The 21,008-nt window shown below is 40.1% G+C and overlaps 1 protein-coding gene across 1 annotated transcript in view; it reads right to left on the minus strand.

Moving 5' to 3' along the window:
* Positions 1-21,008, minus strand: part of ZNF804A (zinc finger protein 804A) — a 137,368-nt gene that overhangs the window by 17,170 nt on the left and 99,190 nt on the right. Inside the window, exon 2 of the mRNA XM_052675962.1 lies at positions 16,823-16,966. Coding sequence (XP_052531922.1) covers positions 16,823-16,966 — 144 coding nt within the window. The remainder of the gene's footprint in view (positions 1-16,822; positions 16,967-21,008) is intronic.

A 21,008-nucleotide genomic window follows, 5' to 3' on the forward strand; every position in this document is an offset into this window, starting at 1 on the left:
TGGTCACTGAATGCTAAATGTTGAGGACTGGTCTATTCTCTGGCCATTTACAATTTCCCATGCATAAATAACAAGAGCTCAACATCCCAATTAAGCTCTGTCCATAAAGGTTTAAGGTACTGGAAAAATCCTCCCCTCAAATACCATTCATCTTACACCGATCTCTTCGCAGGAACTGTGGCTTCCTCATCCAGAACTCCTTTTAGAGAAAGGTCACCTTTGCCTCTGTGGAAAGGGAACATTGGCTTTCCCTTTAAAATCGCTTTCCAGAGGGAGACTATAAGACAGTAAGACTACAAAACAGACGACTCTATCCAATGCAAAGCTGTTGATGTCGGCCTTTGAAACTGCCTTTGCCCACTTTGCAGACTGCCTTGCTATTTATGGCGTGAATGGCATACTTGGCAGTTCTGAGTTGAGACTTCACCCAAGAACTCTGTTCCAGTGTCCTCCAGTATCAAACAACAGCAGTGTTTTATTTTTACTCGGCTCAAAATGATTCTCTGCTTTCATCAGAGCTCTATGTCTCCTGGGGGCTTTTGCTGCCATTCTGATTCTTTCTCCTTCCTTACCAAAGGGGAACACAATACCCTTTCTAAAAGCACACTGAAAATAGAAAGCAGAAGTCTTCAAAAGACTTCTTTTTGGTCTTCTTCTTGGCCAATCACATTTTAGGAAAGATCGCCACACAGACTGAAGCGAGCCTACCACGTCTTAAGTCTCTCCAGTTTATACTGTGTTCACAATGACAGAAAAAGGAGGAAATAATGTTTACAGCCAGGTCCTCTAAACACTTTCTACATTCCTTGAAGGATACCCTAATAATAGTGACAGGCTGAAGCAGACTCATGAATTCCCTGAAGGTGAGCTCTTGATTCTAATTCTTTCAGTCAGAGATAAATCACAGTCAATTTCTTGTGCTGGTTTTATATTGGATCACACTCAAAGCCTCTGTTCACAAATTGATTCTCATCAGCAGGATGCAGTCCTTGCCAGAAATTATCCCACAGCTACAACAAGCTTTTTCAAAGAATACATAAATGTGACCAAGTGAAAACTGAGAGGAGAACAGAACTTTACACATTTTGGCACATCTCAGCCACAACTAAGTGGCACTGACAGAATTTTATTTACCCTTAAGAAAACCATAAATACCATTAATTCAGATTCCTCTGAGAGAAACACAATATTAAAGAAAAAAAAAAAACATTAAACATCTTGGAAAGAAAGATGAATTAATACCGTAATTTGGCTTATGCTTTCATTTTCAACCATCTAAATGAAGAATGTTGAAACATAATGTTGATAACACACCAGTGATGTGAATGTAAATAGCTGATATTGGTAGCAAGTGGTTACAAGAGCACCGCTTGGTTATGAGAGCACACATCTGTATTTATGTATGTCTTCTAGTGCATCGCCACTTTTGCAGTGAAATATTAATAACTGCAGAGCAAGAATGTATCTGTCACTACCTCATGCTTAAGTATTACTGAAGCTATCAGTAAATCACAGCCTGGAGGTTGCTGAAGGAAAACAGGACTACCAGAGAGGGCTCCAGAAGTGCAAGCACAAGATCATAGCAAAGGCCACGGGAGCACAAGCACTGGATGACACACCAGGGTCCCAGGACTACAGACAGCTCAACAGTGCTCAACTACTGTGTGCTAAAGGAATGCAAGTTCAGAAAACGGATAAAACTAAGTTTAGGGATTAAAAAGAGAATGACAAGGTATCCGGCATATCTGAAACTATACACAAGATAACAATTGACTGTAATACACAGCTGTGGACCACTAAAGACAGAGCAAGTAAGTTATTAAGTACATAAAAATGGCCCTCAGACATACCTCCATGAGAAGGCACCATCACCATCCAATTCACCCTTTCAGCTAGAAGAAGAGGCCACCAACACCATCATCATATCCCCTCCCCATGAAGAACTACCTAACAGTACCTCCCTTTTTCTTCTGTAGGAACATCAGTGAAGCACTGTGACACTACAGAAGGATTAGATACTAGAGAGCTTGTGTCTGTCTACATCCTTACTGGGAAAGTGGTGGTATAATTGGATAATTTGAACTGTAAGTGCTGGCAGCACTGCTAGTAATAACTCATTTGTTATGCTGAGTCTCGAGCTGAGCTAAGAGCCAGTTCTTGGCTTTGCATACAGTCCATGTTTTTCTCCCCGTGCAGCTGCAGAAGGCACTGGTTGGGCACCCTTGAGCCCTGGCTGCTATGTGGGCAAATAGGGCAGGGCTGAGAATCAGTGGAGCAGGGCAAGCTCTCTGCCTTGGTGTTTACCAGAAGCAATCCCAGGTAACGTTCCCTCACCCAACACAGATATCAGCCTTTCAGGAGATAATTTGCTCTTGATTAAGAATCACTAGGAAATTAATAAAAACAATAATTAGCTAATGAAGCACAGCTCATTACTGAAAGGAAATGTACCCAAATCTCAGTCCACATTCTTAATGGCAGAAGGCAATTTCTAGGGAAAGCTGACAATACACTGTTTTACATTTTCTATTGCAGCAGTCAGGGTACTCCGCACACACTGTGGCTTCTGATTAACAGCTGATCACACTAAGAAGAAAGCACAAAGAAACACTAAACTCTGGAATATGAACTGCTGTATGTTCAGGCTTTGAGAAAAAGAAGAAAAATAAGCACGTAGGAAGTTATCTATCTAACATGAAGGAGTAATTAACTAGGTGGGCCTTCTGTACATCTCAGCAGAAGGCAGATTTAAAGTGTCTCTGTGCTCTCTGTGAAGGTATTTCTGGATAAAAAATTGCCACAGAAAATGGAAAACAAGAGCAGAAGCTTTATCATTTCAAGGTCAACAGTGCTACGTATTTAGGGAAGCTTAAAAAAAAATAGCGCTTCACACTCTTTCTCTACAGCAAATACAAATAAACAAGCAGAAGTACTTAGCAACTGAGAACTAACAGTGATAGACATGAGAGCCTTGTCCACTCCTCTGAAAAGATGACAAAAAATAATCTTAGAAGTCTTTTCGCTCTGCAAACAAGCCTCTTCCCATCTTCAAGCACTACGCAAGCATGACTACAGCACTGTGCAATTAATAAGCATTTAGAGAGCAGACTATTTCTGCTCAAGACTTACACTCTTGAAACAAGTATCTTCCTTGATACTTAATTTGGCACTTCTCACCTGGGGGCAATTTGAGTATTTTTTTCTGTTTCTGATTCACCAAAGATTTTGGGTTTCAAAGTTCTTCACACACTTCTTTTTCTATGGAGGTCTATAAAAACAGAAGCAAATCATGGCTTTTCTTTCTATCCCAGCAAAGATTTGCCTGTTTTCTGCCCATGTTATCTCCCATAGAAACCTAGATATTTCAGAAGTCTGCTTTCAGTCTTCACAATACCCTTAAAGTAGGCTGCTCTTAGGACATCAATTCTGCCTTAAGGTCCCCATGTTACCACTTCAACATTTTTTAGCAATATGCTGTTGTGCCCTCTGGGTTGGGACAGGAAAATATCTGCAAAACACTTGCCTCTCCCTGCCACATCCTCCTCTGTTTTTCTTCAACTGCCACAGAAGATGCTTAGAGAAGATTAGAAGGACATAAATTTATGCAAGTGATACTTTTTTCCTTCTGCACATCTAGGATTTATTGTTGGAATTCTCTCTCTTAATGGCAGCAAAGTGACTCATCCTTTATTAAAATCTTGAAGCAGTTCATCAAATTGTCAGCCCCCAAAACTATTTCTTGCTTGTTTGCGTAGGATGAGGCTACATAAGTCACGGAAAGACTCAGAAAGGCTATGAAAATTTCAGTGTAGTTTTAATAACTTGGTTGTAACATTTATACAGTGTTCTCCATTCTCTTCAAATCTCATTAGCATATAGCACTTCACAGGGATAAACTGAATGCAGGCTATGCCTTGGACCAACATTTTATTGCCAAGGTTTTGGCCCTCTTAAAATCTGGAAATTTATCAAATCTTTAGATCAAACCCTGGGTGAGAAAACTGCAAATGGCCATCTTCATGGAAGCAAATTAGCTTTTATACTGATAGCTAACCAAAATTTCTCCAAATAATTGCATGGAAAAAGGGACACTAAATACACGATAGAAGGACTATGTGGTTAATTTCACATCATCTTCAGCATTTCTTGAATCAAAATATTAAAATTTTGTAGTGTTAAAACTCGAAGCTCTGATACACTTCTGTTCAACAGGTAAAGACTGAGGAAGTTTAAGAACAAAACCAATGAACACCAAAACTTAGACACTTGGCTTTTTGAATGAATTCCTGTCAGGAATTCAGAGCCTTTCCCTACAAGTTATGCCATGCTGCATAACCTCACAGCCTCCTTTGGAAATGAACGGACACTAGATTACTAAAAAATATTACAAAGCTGATGTTCCTACACAAGAAAATACATTAGCATAGCTCCTGTTTGCTTTCCTTTTTAACAGATGTTGCGGAACAAATCTCCTATGTCTACAAAGAGTGCTCGTCGCTCTGATGATGTGAGCCTTCCCTTCTGCCCGTGGCAGTATCACAAGGAATAAATCATTCTGTTTGAAATTCCTGCTGACCCTCAAGATGCCAGCTGGAGCCCTACATGCAGCACACCTGCAACCAGCCTCCTGTTTAGTACCAATGAAAGCACTGCCTTCTCTGCTGTCATTCTGGATAAGTCCTTCAGCCACTGACACTTCAGAGTTCAGCAGGCTCACGCTCCTCTGCCCAGCTCTGCTCACATTCATACTTCCCGCCTCCTCTGGCAACTGCTTCCATAGGAAGTGCAACCAAAGCAGCTTACTTGACTTATATAAACTTGGAAAAGTTGTGATAGCCTTCAGAAGGAATACAGAAGTATGTATGATTCCTTTCTCCTTCCACACAGCTATGCTTTGCTCCAGATATTTCCTGAGTTTTTTGCCACTTCAGCCATCACCAGCAAAGCTCTTCTCCAATTCTCATCCACACATCCTCTCCAATGACACACATATAGTTCTTTACATCGTACTTTGACAAGGACTTTCATACATGCTGTATGTACTGTATATAGAGCTACCTCCTTTTCTTCATTTTGAAGCAGGTTGCATTCACTTAGATCAATGACTGCAGTTCCAATTGGAAAAACACTGGCTAGCCAATATTCTCACCGAGCCTCTTTCTTCATGGCCCGAATAACTACTGCTTACCATGCCACGCAGTAGTAATTCTTTCTCTCCTGCCCCTTATCAGGCAATATCAACTCTGAGATGTTCCCTCTTTCCTCAGGGCAGTTCAGTTCCTTACAAACTTTTCATCTCTCTGTCAAAAGGCATTAGGAAACCCTAACAGGCTGTGCTAGCCCAATGGCACTTACTTGTTTGAAACCCAAGGACAAAAAGTAGTACTTTTTCTTGCCAAAACTTATCTTTCTGCTACCAATAGATTACAGAACAAGAATTTCTTTTCTATTTCTTTTCCAGGTGCTGGAGCAGAGGACTACACCTGTATCACATCCATCACTGAAATGCAGCCACCGTAGGCTTCGACCACGGCAGCTGTTTGATGGCGTGCACCAATTACACCTTGTAGTGAGGACAGGAAGGGAAGAAGGCACCATAATCAGCAGAGGCTACGGGGGGGATTCATGTAACACAATCTAATTACTTGCCTGGATTTTGGCCAGTACACTAACTAGAGATACCATCCTGACTCCCAAGCAAGCAGCCTTGAAACTTCAATTACTGCACTGGTCAAGGTCTTAGTTTTATGTCTCGAAGGCAGCAACTCCAGCAATACAATTATATTACTCCAGTACTGACTCCACAGAGAAAGTGCCACCTGCTGAAACGCCATCGAGTCCTGTAGCATATAAATGATAATTAGCGTTCTTTTTTTTCCCCCAGAAATTATGAGATGCTCTATAGCCTGCACAGCGTGAGATTTGATAAGATGGGAGCACTGGGTGGTATAGCTAATAAATCAGTTTACTGTACAACCTCATTTCTTTAATGAACAGCAAATACCTGAGCCTTAGCAAAGAGCTCCAGGCACACACTTGCAGAACGAAACGCTGGATTTAATTTTTGTGTTGTCTCTGAAGAGGGAGCGCTGACCTACCACTAGGCATTAGAAAACACTCTCCTGCCAGGGGGCAATGCTAAGTGTAAACCTCAATGTAAGAATTAAAACATAAAATCCAGAATACCAGAAGAGATAAGTGGCAAAGCCATTATCGGAGAATAACCCAGCAGAGGTACCATTTTCATAAGAGAATAACTTTTAGAAGCTGACAAGAGCTGTCAAGAGCTGTCAAGGTGTCAGGCCGGGAGAAGAGCCAGCACAATTAGCATATACCAGGCTTCAATCTGCTGCGCGGGGAAAAAAGCAGGATTTGTTTTGGACAATTACAAGTTAATAAATGGAAGTGTCAGTTCCTCTGCAGTTATTTCTACAGCACACATTAAAGTGTACTAAAGGCCAAAACCTTTCACAGTTCCTGTCATGGTAGGCAACAGTACCATTATTTTATATTTCAAGCAATGTCAATGACAGCACTTACAAATGTCCAAGAAAATATTTCCCCTAGCAGCGTACCAGGCAGTTTACTTGGCAGAAATCATCTGTGCTCTGAGCAGTGGCTAGTGGTTTAGATTTTTATTATGAAGACTATTTTTTCCCCTGCAAAACACACATACAAACGATGCTGGAAATGAAGTGCTCGGAAAGGCATCTCCATTCAGATGGCATCCCAAGGGATTTGCAAAGGATTCAAACTCACCATGCATACAGAGGAAGGCGCAGAAGCCTCCATGTAGAGGGGAGCCCACACTGCAGGAGGAGCAGCCATCGAAGCTTGCACTTTATCCCAAATGCTTACAGAATGGAGAAAAAGCTTCAAAATCCCATACTTCTTAATGCAAGCTTTTTTCTCCTCTGTTGCTGAAGGAAAATGGCTTGACATGATTTTTGCCTTGTTGCTATTCCCATTAATCAAGCTAGAAAGATGAATCATTAGCTGTTTTATCTTCCTTTTGTTCACAGTCAGACAGGTGTGCAGAACCAAAGCAAAATACTACAGCAGTGTTTAAAAGAAATCCGCTACCCACAGAGTAATTTGGGAAATACTACCTATTAGTTAAGACATTATCCATCCTTACTGAAGTCAAATAACCCCCCGATTCATCATCAAAAGTGAGGTTATCCACATACGCTATTTTATGACACATTATTTTAAGCCCAATTGCCACTGCTGCAAATACTATTTTTTGGTTACGAGAGCTCAGCTTTGGCAGCCAGCTGCTCCTCCTCACTCTGAGGAAGTTCAAAAAGAAATTGAAGATCCTAAAATAGGCCTGGGAACAGCAAACACCTCGCAGGAATCTTGGCATGGGGTGAATGGACAGCTGCTTCAGCCCTGACCTATTTCTAAGCATCTGAACAAACACGTCTCTATAAATACTACCTGCAGAGTACTCTTTCAGTTGTTGATCTCCCTGTCATTATATGAGCATCTCAGAAACTTCCTTTGCTTTTCCAGCCCTGAGCTGAACTGAGTTATGTTGGATCTGGCCGTAGGAGCAAGTTTATAATGCTCACAGGTGAACTAGAGCAATTTAAGCTAGGTTGTATTTTTAATATATTTCTAATTATACAATTCATACCCTTTTATCAAAATGTACTAATTGTGGTATTCCTTAGAATTGCAAAACTACGAGCAGGAACAAGGGAAGAAAATGAAGTAACCCACATTAGTAGCATTCATTATCCTCGCATTCAAAGAAAGGAAAAAATGAAGATTCATTAAGCAAGAAACAAGCCTTGAGATGGCAGAGAAGAAAGTCCCTTGCTGGGGCAGAGAAGTAGGACTGCCAAGAGACAAGGCAGAGAATGAGGTGGCAGCAGCCCATGATTTACAAATCAGATGACAGAGATAACTAATTCCTATTAATTCAATACTTGCTTAGTGAAAGAAAAGGCAAACTAAGGATGAGGAGTTTGATAAGAATCATTTTAAAGCTTCATTTATTTTTTTTTCTGTTTTTTTTTTTTTTTCCATCTATGAGAACCCATTTTCTCATGTACCTGTTGTTCAATTTCGTACCCTATCTAGTGACAGCCCTATTTCCTATACAGAATCTTCTGTCTACGAGAGAAAGGCTACTGACCACCTTAAGCACCCTTAAACAAATGCCCCGCTGTTGCACTGCTCACTCTAACTGAAGCCCCGTCAGCCACAGGAATGGTTGCTTCTTACAGCTAGAGAGGGACACCAATAATGGCAGGGAGGAACGTGCACATCTGGGGTGAAGGGATGAGCTGATCCCTAAGGGAGTCTCCAATAGTTATCTTTTAACAGCTGGTACTGCTGGAGCCCTTCCCTTCTCAACATTCTTGTTGAGTCCAGTTCTCTCCCTCATGGAACTCGTAGGCTAATACATCTCTGTGTGATCACAAGTGATTTAACACAGTGAGATCCTGTCTGTACCAGATGCAAACATACAGTTGTCAGTATAAGCACAGAATTTTAAAGCTATACAAAATATATGCAAAGAAGGGTGATTCATTTAAAAAAAAAAAAAAAAAAAAAAGCATTAAAACTGTTTCTTTTTTCATTTAATAGATTTTTGTCATTTCTCTGACTTCCAGTGACAGAAAAGTGAATGCAGGTTACATAGAGCTAACTTTCTGCATGAACTCTTGGTACTGTTAACATATCAAGATGACAGCAGCATGAGAGAAGCAGGAAGCTGGGCATTCAAAAGTAGCAGCATGAATAATGAATGAGCTTGAATTAATATTATTCATTATTTATATTATGGTGTACCATGGGTTTCAGTCAGTTCTAATTTAAGAAAAGATGCAACATGCTGTTGTTTCCTTCAAGGAAAGAGAAGGATGCCCGCAAGAGAGGCACAGACACAAAGCCTGGCTGTATTTACGTTGCCTTCAGCAGACAGAATGTCTTAAAATAAAGAAACAAAAATAATTCAGCCAAAAGACAGTAGCGCTTTCTATAACCTGATCTCAAACCACAACTCTTCTGCCACATATGGAGTCTTTGGAAGGAAATAAAAGGTTCTTTGCAGAATAATTGAGGTTTGTCACAAGGATGCTTGTCATGAGCAGGCATAGATGAAAGCCTAGAGAGAAACTAGGGGCTATTTCTCAAATAACAGCATATGGTATCCTTGAAATGAAGGAAGAGGCTGGGCTGAATTCAAAGCAGGACTGATAGGAGGAGCACACTTCTAATTTCCTTTTCCACCAACTCTTGAAACTTCCCTAAACAAGGGCTGCTGTCTGCTCTGTCTGTCTGCTCAGGAGCAGCCGCAGTGCTGTTCTCTTAAACCATCCCTCGTTCCAAAATTTTCATGTGCTGTGTGAGGGTGGGGAAAGTTCAACTTAGTGAGTCGTTCAGATCTTTGCTAGACAGTTGAAGTTGTAGCAGTAAGTGAGAAATAAAAAAATTGAGACCTACTAATGGCTGAAGCTCACACAGAACAGGCTCTGCAGTTAGATCGTTCCAAGAAATGGGGAATCACTTCCATGCATGCTGCCTGTCTACTCACATCTCCTTCCAAAAGGCAACACAAATCACAATGTGACCCCACCAGGGGGTCAGAACCACAACTGAAAAAAGAACAAGCTCTTTCTGAAATGAATTGATTTTGCATGGATCAGCAAAGAATGCAATTATTGCTATCAAATTGAGTGCGCCATGTACTGAAAAGGTTACTCGGTTCTTCCCAGTGAGCTCCCACATGTAAAACACAGGCTGCTAAGCAAAAAACAAAACAAAACGAAACAAAAAGCAGAAGTTAACTTCACAAAACCAAGTCATCCTGAGAGGTTGGAATTTAATACATTACTGTCAACGTACACCTGTCTTTCATTTAAGAAAACTTAGAACTTCATCGTAAATAATATTCTTTCCTTGATCTCTGACAACGCAAAACCAGGAACAACCAAATTATTGTCATGCTTTTCTTTTCTTACACTTAATCTACATTCTACTTGATTAATTTCAGGACAGATTGCCTTTGGAATTTGAGAAAATTACAGAGAATGTATTCAAGTTGATTGGTTTGAACTTTGCAGCCATAATAACACTTAAATAACGCTGGGAGAGTGATTTTGTTCAAGAATGAATGACAACAAAAAAAGAATATTTTTCTTCCAGATAATTGCTTGGCTGATCTGCAGCCTGACACAACAAAGCGCGTGATAGGAAAGCTCTCATTTGACCTCAAAAACTGTATAAGTCAAGGTTTCAATAATTTCTGTCATCTGGAATATTTTATGCCAAAGTATGCATTACAATATGCAGGGTGCTTCAGGAATCACATAAGTAACACTTCCTATTTTCAGGCCTCAATTATTATCTTCATTCTCATCTTCGTGCTGAATAGAAAAAAGAATTTTCTTTTGTAACAACACTGGCTAAATAGCAGAAACCTGATAAATACTGATACAGTAAAGCTAAGTTTAAAACTTGCCTTGACTTCAGCTGGTTTACATACAGACCGTTTCATGCACTGATGAAATTCAACTGAATGTTGATGAAGCTCAACTAAAATATATAAGTATGACTTTCAATAACATAGTGAACCACACAACAGCAGAAATGCATGCTAGTGAGAAAAATGCACAGAATGCCTTGAGTAAATCATATTTCACTGTATCTCCCTCTGTGGTTTCTTTTAGACAACCTAGATTCCCAGTGCACAGGTTTTATGTTATAAAAAAATTAAAGTAACTAAAAGTTCAAAAGCCAATATATGATGGAATCCGAAGCACATCTGGCAGAGACTGCACCAGGACATTTAACAGCGATCTCAGTGACACACCTCTGCAGACACACCTGAGGATGACACTTGGGCAATGGGTGGATGAATTATATTTGTGTTTATTTTGCACAGAGATATTCTATCAGTTATTTAACAGCGGAAGGACTGACAGGGATATTGAAAAGGACAGAGGATGCAGTAATTCAAGACAGAAAAAATGAAAGAAATGAGAGTAAACACCAAGTTTCTAAGCTCAGAAGGGGCTACAGCTGAGTAGGGCTAGCTCTGTATTAAGGAAAGGGCTTCTGGTGGAACCACGAGTACCAGCACATGGGCGTTAATATTTTGTTTGTAAACTATCTATGGGACCAGGCAGAGTATATGTTTTTCTATAGTAATTATGTTTGTTCTAAAACACCTCTTTGGGAAAAATAAGTCAACTGCAGTATAGAATTTCCTTGTAATTAAAAAAAAAAAAAAAAAAAAAAAAAAAAAGTTGTAATTGTCAACAGTTATTATATTTAAACACATTTTCTTTGGTAGATAAGAAACAGAAGGCTGATTAGAAACAAGACTGAATTCTGCAGTATTGAATGAAGAATACTCTGATCTAAAGTGTCAGTACATGTTTGGAGCTGAAGAGTGCCTACATATTCCCTAACAGTGAAACTTGTTGAGGAGCCGATTCCTAGAATTAAATTTTACGGGTAAAATAAAAACAGGAAGGAAAATAAATCAGCTTTTTCTTTCATTCAGGAAACAGCATAGCAAGTTCCTCCTCAAATAAATTCAGCCATTGCCAGCTAACTCTCAGACATCACCTCCTTAGCTTGCAGACAGGCTCCGCCATCCCAGCTGGCACCCAGGCGCTGCCCTGCCCCAGGCACCCAATGCCAGCAGCACAGCCCCGAGGACACTCACAGCACAGCAGGGCTCTGCAGGAGCAGCTCCCCTCTTAGCCAGTCAGCCACAAGACAGTCCCCTTGGACAATCCTCTCGGGTGTTATGCTGTGAGTACCTTCTCATACTTCCACACAGCAGCGATTCTCCTTTATGTTCCTATTTCTGGAAAAGGAGGAGGTGTTTTGTGGTTGTGTGTGGGCTCCAAATGCACATGTATCTATAAGAACACACAGATGAATGTCTGTTGGTGTTCCCTTCATACTTAAAAAGAAATGAAAAGATAAGCATCTTTTCCTAAGGGAAAAAATTCAATCCAGGCAAAAATGAAAAAGTATGTTCTGTGAGTGGGAAATAACATTTAGAAAGAGCCAAATACTCAAGTAAAATCATTTTAATCCTATTTTATGCCTGCTCCACTTTGAGAAAAGTTAAGATTGCCCATAAAGGCACACAGAGATATCACTGTCTTCTCACCTGAGAGAACAGCTGAACTAAGGGAAGAAACACAAAATTTCTCCATTCCTGGAAGTCTGGCCACGAGAATCCTGACTGATTCCCAGACTGATGGTTCATTGGGCACGCAGCAGAGAAAGCACAAGCAACGTACTGCACTCGCAAGGAAAGGAAAAGATATTGCACTAAGTGCTGCAGGAAAGGGGCTTTGTTCCTCAGCCCCCAGACCACTGGGTTGGCACCTGGAGATCCAAGCCTTCTTCTGTTCCATGTGGGCCCAGCAGGTGATCAAAGAAGGGATTTCTTTCATCACTCGGGGATGTTGATAGCCATGAACACTCCCCCATGACCTTCTTGTCTGCTCTGCTATCTTAAACATCTCCTTCTGGCTGGGCTCAGTGTGCACTACGATCCAAGCAAACGCACTGCTACCGCCAGCAGCAACGAGTTTTGTCACATACATATAACATGCTTGTTTTGCTTGTGAGTAACTCCTAAGAATGTCTCTTGAAGCTCTTAAGGCTTTGTTCTGTACTAGAATAAAGCTCTTTTTTGACACATTGCTCTGGAAGAAGACATCTTCTGGAGAATTATTGTTTCTGTGCTTCTAAGATGGTATATAATGTGTTGTCTTAGTCTGATCCAAATAACTTCAGTGCAACTCAGCCTGCAAAGAGCAGCCTCGACAAAGCAACTTAAAATACTACTGCCTCCCAGTAAACATCTTTCTTTTCAGTAGCTGAGGGGACTGAGCTGCTGCAATCCATGTTTTCACCTATTTAAATTACGTTCTTCCTAACCCAACACAAACAGATGGGAACGCTGGCCAACTAAGGGACAAAAAAGCCCTATTTCTGTCAGGTACTTCTGTTTTTTGAAGTTACAGAGAATAAAGAACAGCGAGGCATATTAAGATCACTCTTTACCAGGACACCGCTTCCACTGCCAACCATCCACCCGCCCCATTTCCTGTGGTCCCCATGAGCACTCCAAGAACTAAGACATTCTTTCAAGCAGCTTTTGTTTGGGATTTCCTATCTGAAATTTCCATACAACTGAAGAGAGCTACACGTGTTGCATAGGCAAATGGAACATCTATTGTGAGGATCATGCACTCAAGATGATCAAAGGTCAGATTTCTGATGGGCTGCAGATTAATGTCCTCCGATCTTCTTGGTATTAACCTCTAAAACTGTGCAAAGAAGAAAAATGAGTAAAGAAAGATGTACACTGTGGCTGAGATACAAAACAATGGTGTCTAGTAATTTAGTCTTCCTCCATAATTTCTACTTTAGTACCTCCATAAAATTTTAAATACATTTTTAGAGCGAGAAGAACATTTTCATACAGGGAGAGAGTTTGCAACACGACCTCTGATTCTGTGGGAAAAGTTTCCTGCTAAAAATTTACTTAACTGATTGTATTTGCATACGTAGATGCAAACACACTGGGACTCTTTCAGAGCAGCATTTTTGTTCTGATACATAGAAAAACAGTGCAGGGAGAGGAAAGTACATCAAACCCGGGTGTGCTGCCATGATGTTAGGTGATAAATCAGGTCTGGGATGGAGAGGAAGACTTTCACATTCAAGAATAAAAGCACTTTGTTCTGGCAGCAACAAGCCTCTTGAGGAATGATGGATGCAGGAAACCCAGCTGTGTGATCCGCCGACAGGACAAAACAACTCATTGCCTCCGAAGGGCTACGAAAAGACGAAGGTCATTCACAGCTTTACACTCACTGCTCTGCCACGTTTATCAAAACAGCAGCATTTCAAGAAGCATGGGCAGCATTTTTTTCCTATCCTGTGTGAATACAGCACTTCAGAAAGCTCTTTGTATGCTTCCAAATGCTTAAGAAAATGCATAAAATCATACAGATGCTTTTGAGTCTTCAGATGGGTCTCAAAACCGCAATCCATTATTTTAGATCACCATTATCAAATAGGAATTCTCTCATTAGTAGACTGGATAATACAGGTTCAGCCTTTGTCACATTTCTATCCAAATTGGGCCCAGAGCAATATAAAGACACCTATATTCAATTTTATTTTCTTTTGGTCCAGGCTTTCAAAGCAAACAGAGAAGTTCATTCTTCTTCATTACCACTTTTCAAGTTGCTTTTCCAGGAGTATTTCTTAAAGGCTGGAGATATTAGTCTCCCAACCATACTGTCAAATCTAAGACCAAGAAAGCACTGAAAGAGGGAAGGAGGCATGTGCAGAACCCTACATACTGGTCTGAACTCCTCCAGCTTCTAGGCAATAAAATTAATTTTGCCCTATCCTTTATTTCTGGTCTGGTTGGATGGATCTATATGAGTGCAGAAGCGATATTAGACAACAAATCAAAGCACAAGCAATTCCTGGCAGCATGGGGTTCCCAATCCAAAAGGCAATTTTACAGTTTATTATTAAGTTTTGTATTTTAATCCTGGTTATTTACTGTGCTAGAAATCTGTGAATTTTTAGAAAAATAAGGACACTAAAATTGAGATACAGATGTGATGAACACTTTCTCTGAGGAACTACTGCATGGCTGACATGCGTGACAACAGAATGCTTGGTTAGGATTAAATAAGGCTTTTCAGAAAGGCTGGGATGAAATCAGGTGGACAGAGATTTCAGCCACTTGATTATATGAGGGACACTGTGCTGGGAGCAGAAAAACAGAACTGACTGCATGTTAAAGTTATTCTGGGAGCACAGGAAACTTTCATTTTTTTAATAAGCACTTCCCCCTACCTGCTCACTATTAGTAGAAATGTGTGACTGAATGGGAAAGTTAGAGAAAAGTAAGAGGCAAAACCCAGATCATCTGTTCATCTCCCACAGTAAACTGCTGGAAAACTTCTGCCACTGAGTTAGGAATGTCCACAGCAAAATCAGAGTATCCTTACAGCAGCATCTGCAAATGGCTCTAGCAGAATGAGGTTGCTCACAAATAGAGACTTGGTGTTAAACCCTTGAAAATCAGAGAGAGGCCACACTGCAGCCATTTGCTGCCTGCCTCCTTTTTCACTGAAATACAGGAAGAGGAAAGACTAGCTTTTGTAACAGCAATCAAAGCCACAAAAGAAAATGCTCCAGAAGGGTTAAACCTGACTTAACATCTTAACTCAGGAATTGATAGCCTTATTTTCTAACAATATTACAGAAAATGTTCTCTTTGTCCAAACAAGCACCCATACAACTTGTCCTGCTGGAGAAGTGGCCACCTTTGTCTGATTTCCCACCAAAAAGAGGGGAGTTGTGATTATCTGACATAGGAAGAGGGTGGTTTACTGAATTTCACCAGCTAAGATGACACATGCAAACACTGACACCCCAAGACACCACTCAAAAGGTACAGGAACTGCCACACTCCTCCAAATGCTGCTGCTGCAGTGCCAGCATCTCCTGTCTAAAGCAATTAAAAAGAGAAGCAGCCGTGTGAAACACTGAAGTAATACCTGACCTCAGTTTCAAAGTACATTTTCATCAATACTGAATAGGTAGAGGAGCAATTACTGCAATCTTCAGGTTCTCATTATTTGGAAGTGTTTCAGAGTAGCCTGAAATTCCTAAGAGAGTTCACGTGGGGAAGAGTCTGCCCATCACTTTTTCCCCTGCCTTCCATAAATGAGGTGATATTGTGTGATGGTGCCTGAAGGACCAGTTCCAGCTGTATTTCAAGTCAAAATATTTACAACTCATAATAAGCATCTCCAGGATGCAATGAAGTTCCTTCTAATTTCTAATATAGCTTTCCCTCCAGTTTCTCATACATTCCTACAGCTGATGAGGTCTGCAGCTTTGTAGTTCTCAACAATGAATCTAAAACTCACAAAATCTAAAGCTGATAGCATCTGAAAGAAACTGCAGGAGATTCAATTAGAATGAAAAGCAATCGATTCTTATCCAGAACCTTATGGCTGCACCAGATAAAAACAAAGATAAAGGATAATTACCAGCTAATTGGACTAAGTGGAAACTTCCTGTATGGTTGTACCATTACGTATCCTTTTGGCAACATCAACCAGTACATTGCTGACCACTCTGCAGACCATGAGGCTGCAGTGGCATGCTGCTGCCTTGTGAGACAACTGCATTGCCTCTTCCTTTTATGCTACAAAAGCAGGATACGGGACTTGGAGGTGCAGTGACAAAATGTGGCAGTAAAACTATAAATTCCAATGTTTAACACCTAACACACATTTCACTGTGGACTGAGCCAGAAACTTTTCATTACGAAGGCTTTTTAAACTCAGCACGTTTAAGGAAAATTATAGCCCATTTCACACAGATGCAGCTCTGAAAAGAAAGTTTACCAAAAAATATGCCAAGCTTCTTATCCGCACCTGTTCCAACACAAATGCTTCCCTGTAATCTCCTAAATATACCACTGTACTTACTGACATGCAAAATTAAACTGAGGACAAGTGAATTCTACATTTACTTTTTTTTTTTTTTTTGTCATTTCTTGTTCCTTTTTACCATTTAACTGTTTGCATTTCCTTTAGAGAATTCCCCACTCCTTATGTTTCAGAATTTGTGGCTGTGAAACACTTACAACTTGTTCCTATGAAAACTGCCTGCTTTTTTCCAGAATCTGAAATCTGATGACTGTGATTTTCAAGCCATCCCGAAGGACACTGAAACCAAAAATGTCAACATTCTTGCTGGAACGAAGTTTAAATAGTGAGAAGATTCCTCTTACCTGCTTGTGAGCGTGATCGTACGAGTTAATGTGATTGTCAAACTCCTGGTGTTTATAGTACTGCTTGTCACAGAGAGCACAGTAGAAGTTGGCTTTCAGATCTTCCAGGGCTTTTGCTATCGTGTTTTTCTTTTCAGCATAATCCTGGGGGGGAATGGAAAAGCAATTTTAGTATATTCCTCTGATGCTGCGAATGGATTTTGTGCTTTGCAGTTAATCATATTTGTAAACATTTACACACTCCCATAACTAAAAGCCTTCGCATATTTGCTGTGTTACATTGCACATATTTACTGTATCTGCTGAGAGGCTCAGGATTTGCACACTTCAATTTGCTATTCAGTTGCCTGCTCCCCTCAGGGCTCTGTCAGACATTAGACTACAGATGGATTTCCTCAGGTCCTTTCCAAATACAAATATTTATCGTGCTGAAGGTTATTTTCCAGTTAGTTTCTACCAAAGACTCGCTGTTCAGATGACCTGGGAGGTGACATGCCTAAGCAGAATGATCACAAAGACACAAACTCCAATAATTGAGTTAGCAGACTTTCACAATGAAGCGTGCTTCTTAAAAAAGGAAATGAAAAACCTCAACTGTGCCTCTCTGAGCACAGAAACACATGAGAACATGATGAGTTCTTTCGTAGCTGAGAGTTAATGAATATCTTCCAAAGCTCTGTCATCCAGCATTAGAAGGAAAGACCCACATCTCCATTTACCATACTTTAGCAAAAGCATTTAAAACAACCTTGCTTATTACTTATGAACAAGTACTATACAAGCAATATTTTTCCTTTCCTGAATGCATTGATGACAACATGGCAAGTTCTGAAAGAGCATGGAAATGGTCTGTCATCTCAAATTAGTTGAGCACCAGTTACACATTAAACATGTCGACTTCAGTGAAAAGCCTCCTGCTTTTCTGCTTTTGACAAGTCTTAGAACTGCATGCTGAAGCCCCAGCTGCAGCTAACACTGTAAAATATAAATATTTTACACTTTGAAATACATCTGTGTTGTATGGAAACCTATCCTGGAGACTCTGCCATTAGTTTTTAGTAATAGCAACACAAAACTGTAGGTTTTGAATCACTTCAAGCATTACTAAGATGCCTGCATTAAAGAAAGCAGTAGAGAAAACATATCAAAAGCCTCAAAGGGCAGAGACTCCCTTGATACAACTCGAAAGTACTTCTCACAATCTGCAACGGGACCCTATGTATACTTGTACTGGTTTTTAGAACACAACAAAGGAGAAAACTGTGGCTTCGGGGGATCATAGTGCCTATGATACTTGAAAATTAAAACAAAAAATATGATGGATTCTAAGAGTAGAGAAATAAACAATCATTTCTCTCGTACAAAGATCTCACAACATGTTCTCAGGCAGAATTCTGCAAGTCATACTGATGTAGGCCAGTAACTTAAATAAAATTATATAATATTGTTGGTGTTCCTCTTGAAATAAAGCACCATTTTTGAAACGCTTATACAGCAGAACATAACCTGAATGGGATCTGTGCAATTGTAGCTGATATGCACAATGGACCCCAAATGGAACACAGGCATGAGAACCCTGTGAAAGTTGTACTGCAAAATAATAAAATCTCATCGTACCTGGAGTTCTTTGATGGGGAGGGCTCATTTTATATTTCAGTATCATCTAAAATAGATGCAAGTAAACACAGAGAAGAAACAACAGCAGAGTTTGATCGTGGACACAGGAGAAGAAAAGACAGGGTTTCTTTATGACAAGATTTGTACTTTCAAAGCCAATAAATAGTGGATGTCAGGAATACACAAATGACTGTACTGGATCAGATCCACTTCTTGAACCTAGTAAAGTCTTGTTGTGTATAACAAAGGTAAAGTGACCTTTAACTGAAGACTACTCTATTCTTCACTTTGCTTAGAAGCCCAACAGACATTCTATTTATTCTCATATTGGAAGAGGTCACAAACATCCATTTTATAATTCCTGTTGTCTGGGTCATTCATAATTGTATACACCGTATCACAACATCTTTGTCTGAACAAAACTCTTCTGCAGTATTCAGTCATCCCTCAGGCCCAGGTCATGCATTGCCTGCCCTGTCCTTTTCACAGCTTCCAAAGCCTTTCCAGCTGTACTCTCCTCTCCAACTCTTTTTATCACCTGTATCATCGGCTGCTGTACAGTATTTGGTTGGCAGGAGAAGTTTCTATTCAACTACTAACCTTCACTTGATTTGCTGAACAACATGAAGTAAACGGGATACATACAAAGACAGCATGTACTGCCTAGAAGAATGGCTTAAACACTGGCAGAAGACAACAAGAGGATCCAGATGAACACCAGCACAATCACTAGTTGCTGCAGGAGAACCTCACTGGTGAAATACATTCTTTGTGATCTAAACATAGGCAAAAAGAATCACTGATTGTGGACGGGGGAATCAATCTGAAACAAAGTACTACTGTGACAAAGAATTGCTAAAGAAATACTAACAGTGGGTATTTTTCCAAAATTTTGCCTTGCATTTGAAGCAATCATGAAACACGAAGTGCTCTCTTCACATTATCCCCTATGACCACCAGATGAAAATTACATATTTTATGCCAACCTGCAGGAAACAATACTGAACCACCACTCCAAACACCTGGGTTGATTTTTTTTAAGGTTCATGTTTCAAAGGATGAACGGGGAATGGAAAAAGGAGAATGCAGACAGATTCTCTGCTTGTTAAACCATTTGTATTGACTTGGAAGGGAGCACTTCCTTGGAAGAGGAGGCTTTTGCTAGCGCTATGAATTTCAATGAGAGACAGCTGCCCAAAAACTGACAGTAAGAGATGACAGTCCCTGGACCTTGATAGCAGCAGGCTATGGATTGCAGATGGAAATGACAGCAACTAGCTGGAAAGGAACATGCCAGAAGTAAAGCAGTGGCCAAAAGCATTTAAAATGGCTAACTATTACCGGGCTTAGTCTCAATTCCTTCCAAAAAAATTTGCAAGCCATACTGGAAGTTTTAAAAAGAACACTGAATTATGATTCATCTCAGTTGTGGAACTCAGAACTGAGTGTCACTTAGTTTCATTATTTTTTTCCTGAAAGGCTTATTATCTGAAAGCCTGTGGCTATAATTCACTGGAGCCATCTTTGATAATTGATATGAAAGATCTCTAATAAGTGCTCACATCTCTCAGCTGGCTTTCTTTCTCTAAATCCATCTTCTCCACTCTCCAAATCCTTAAGCCTTAAGTGCAAACGCTGCTGCAAGCATCTGACAAATGGTGCAAAGAGCAGGCTCCATCTGCAGAGGTGTTGCCTGCAACAGCAGGATGGACCTTCTGCTGCCATTGCACGGACAGGAAGAAAGGAGGAAAGTAACACAAGTATTTATTGCTTCCCATGGATAACTTCAGGAAGTTGACAGGATCCCTTGCTCGGGAGGATGTTTTTATGTAGTGCTACATACATTTAAGTCTCATAGGTCTACAGTCTGTAGAAAGGTTAAGCAGGAAAAAGTGTAAGAATGTGAAATTATAAAACCCCACCTACATCGCTCTGGTTGCCACAGTGAATATTCTTACCTCACAAGAAATGTGAGCATGCTCTACTGCAGCAAGCCATTTTACATTTACTGTAGACATAAAAGGGTCAGGCAGGCAGGCACTGCAAAGTAAAATGTATTACAGAAACAACCCCCTTCTTCCAGAGTATTTACTGGTACAGTCCTCCCAGGGAGGATCAGGCTGCTCTAGTCTGAACCTCTGGATTTGACCACATTAGACCTGACTGATGTTCTACAGCATGCATGCTTCACAAAAAAAAAGAAAAAAAATCAACAATAATAATAATAATAATAATAATAATATATATATATATATGTTTGTAAAGCATTTTTTTTTCTTTCCCAGTGCCAAAAAAATAAAGGCAAAATCATATTTTTAGCATTGTAAAAAAAAATTCAACTTGTTCTCTTGCTCTTGTGAAACTATTCTATATAGTTGTTGTATCTTCAGAGTCTGCTTAAAAACATGCTGTTACCACCCTTCTCTCCACCCCTCCACCCCAACAAAAAGAAAGGAAAATGAAAAATGAATCAAGGGAAAAAAAGATGTAGCTTAAAAGCAGACACTTCTATAGCCATTTCACTGCAGTATCTATGGACACAAGTAATGATGCCTTCATTTCTGGTTTA

Source organism: Tympanuchus pallidicinctus, unplaced genomic scaffold (assembly GCF_026119805.1).
Source record: "Tympanuchus pallidicinctus isolate F22 unplaced genomic scaffold, pur_lepc_1.0 scaffold15, whole genome shotgun sequence".
In the NCBI taxonomy this organism is placed as follows: Eukaryota; Metazoa; Chordata; class Aves; order Galliformes; family Phasianidae; genus Tympanuchus; species Tympanuchus pallidicinctus.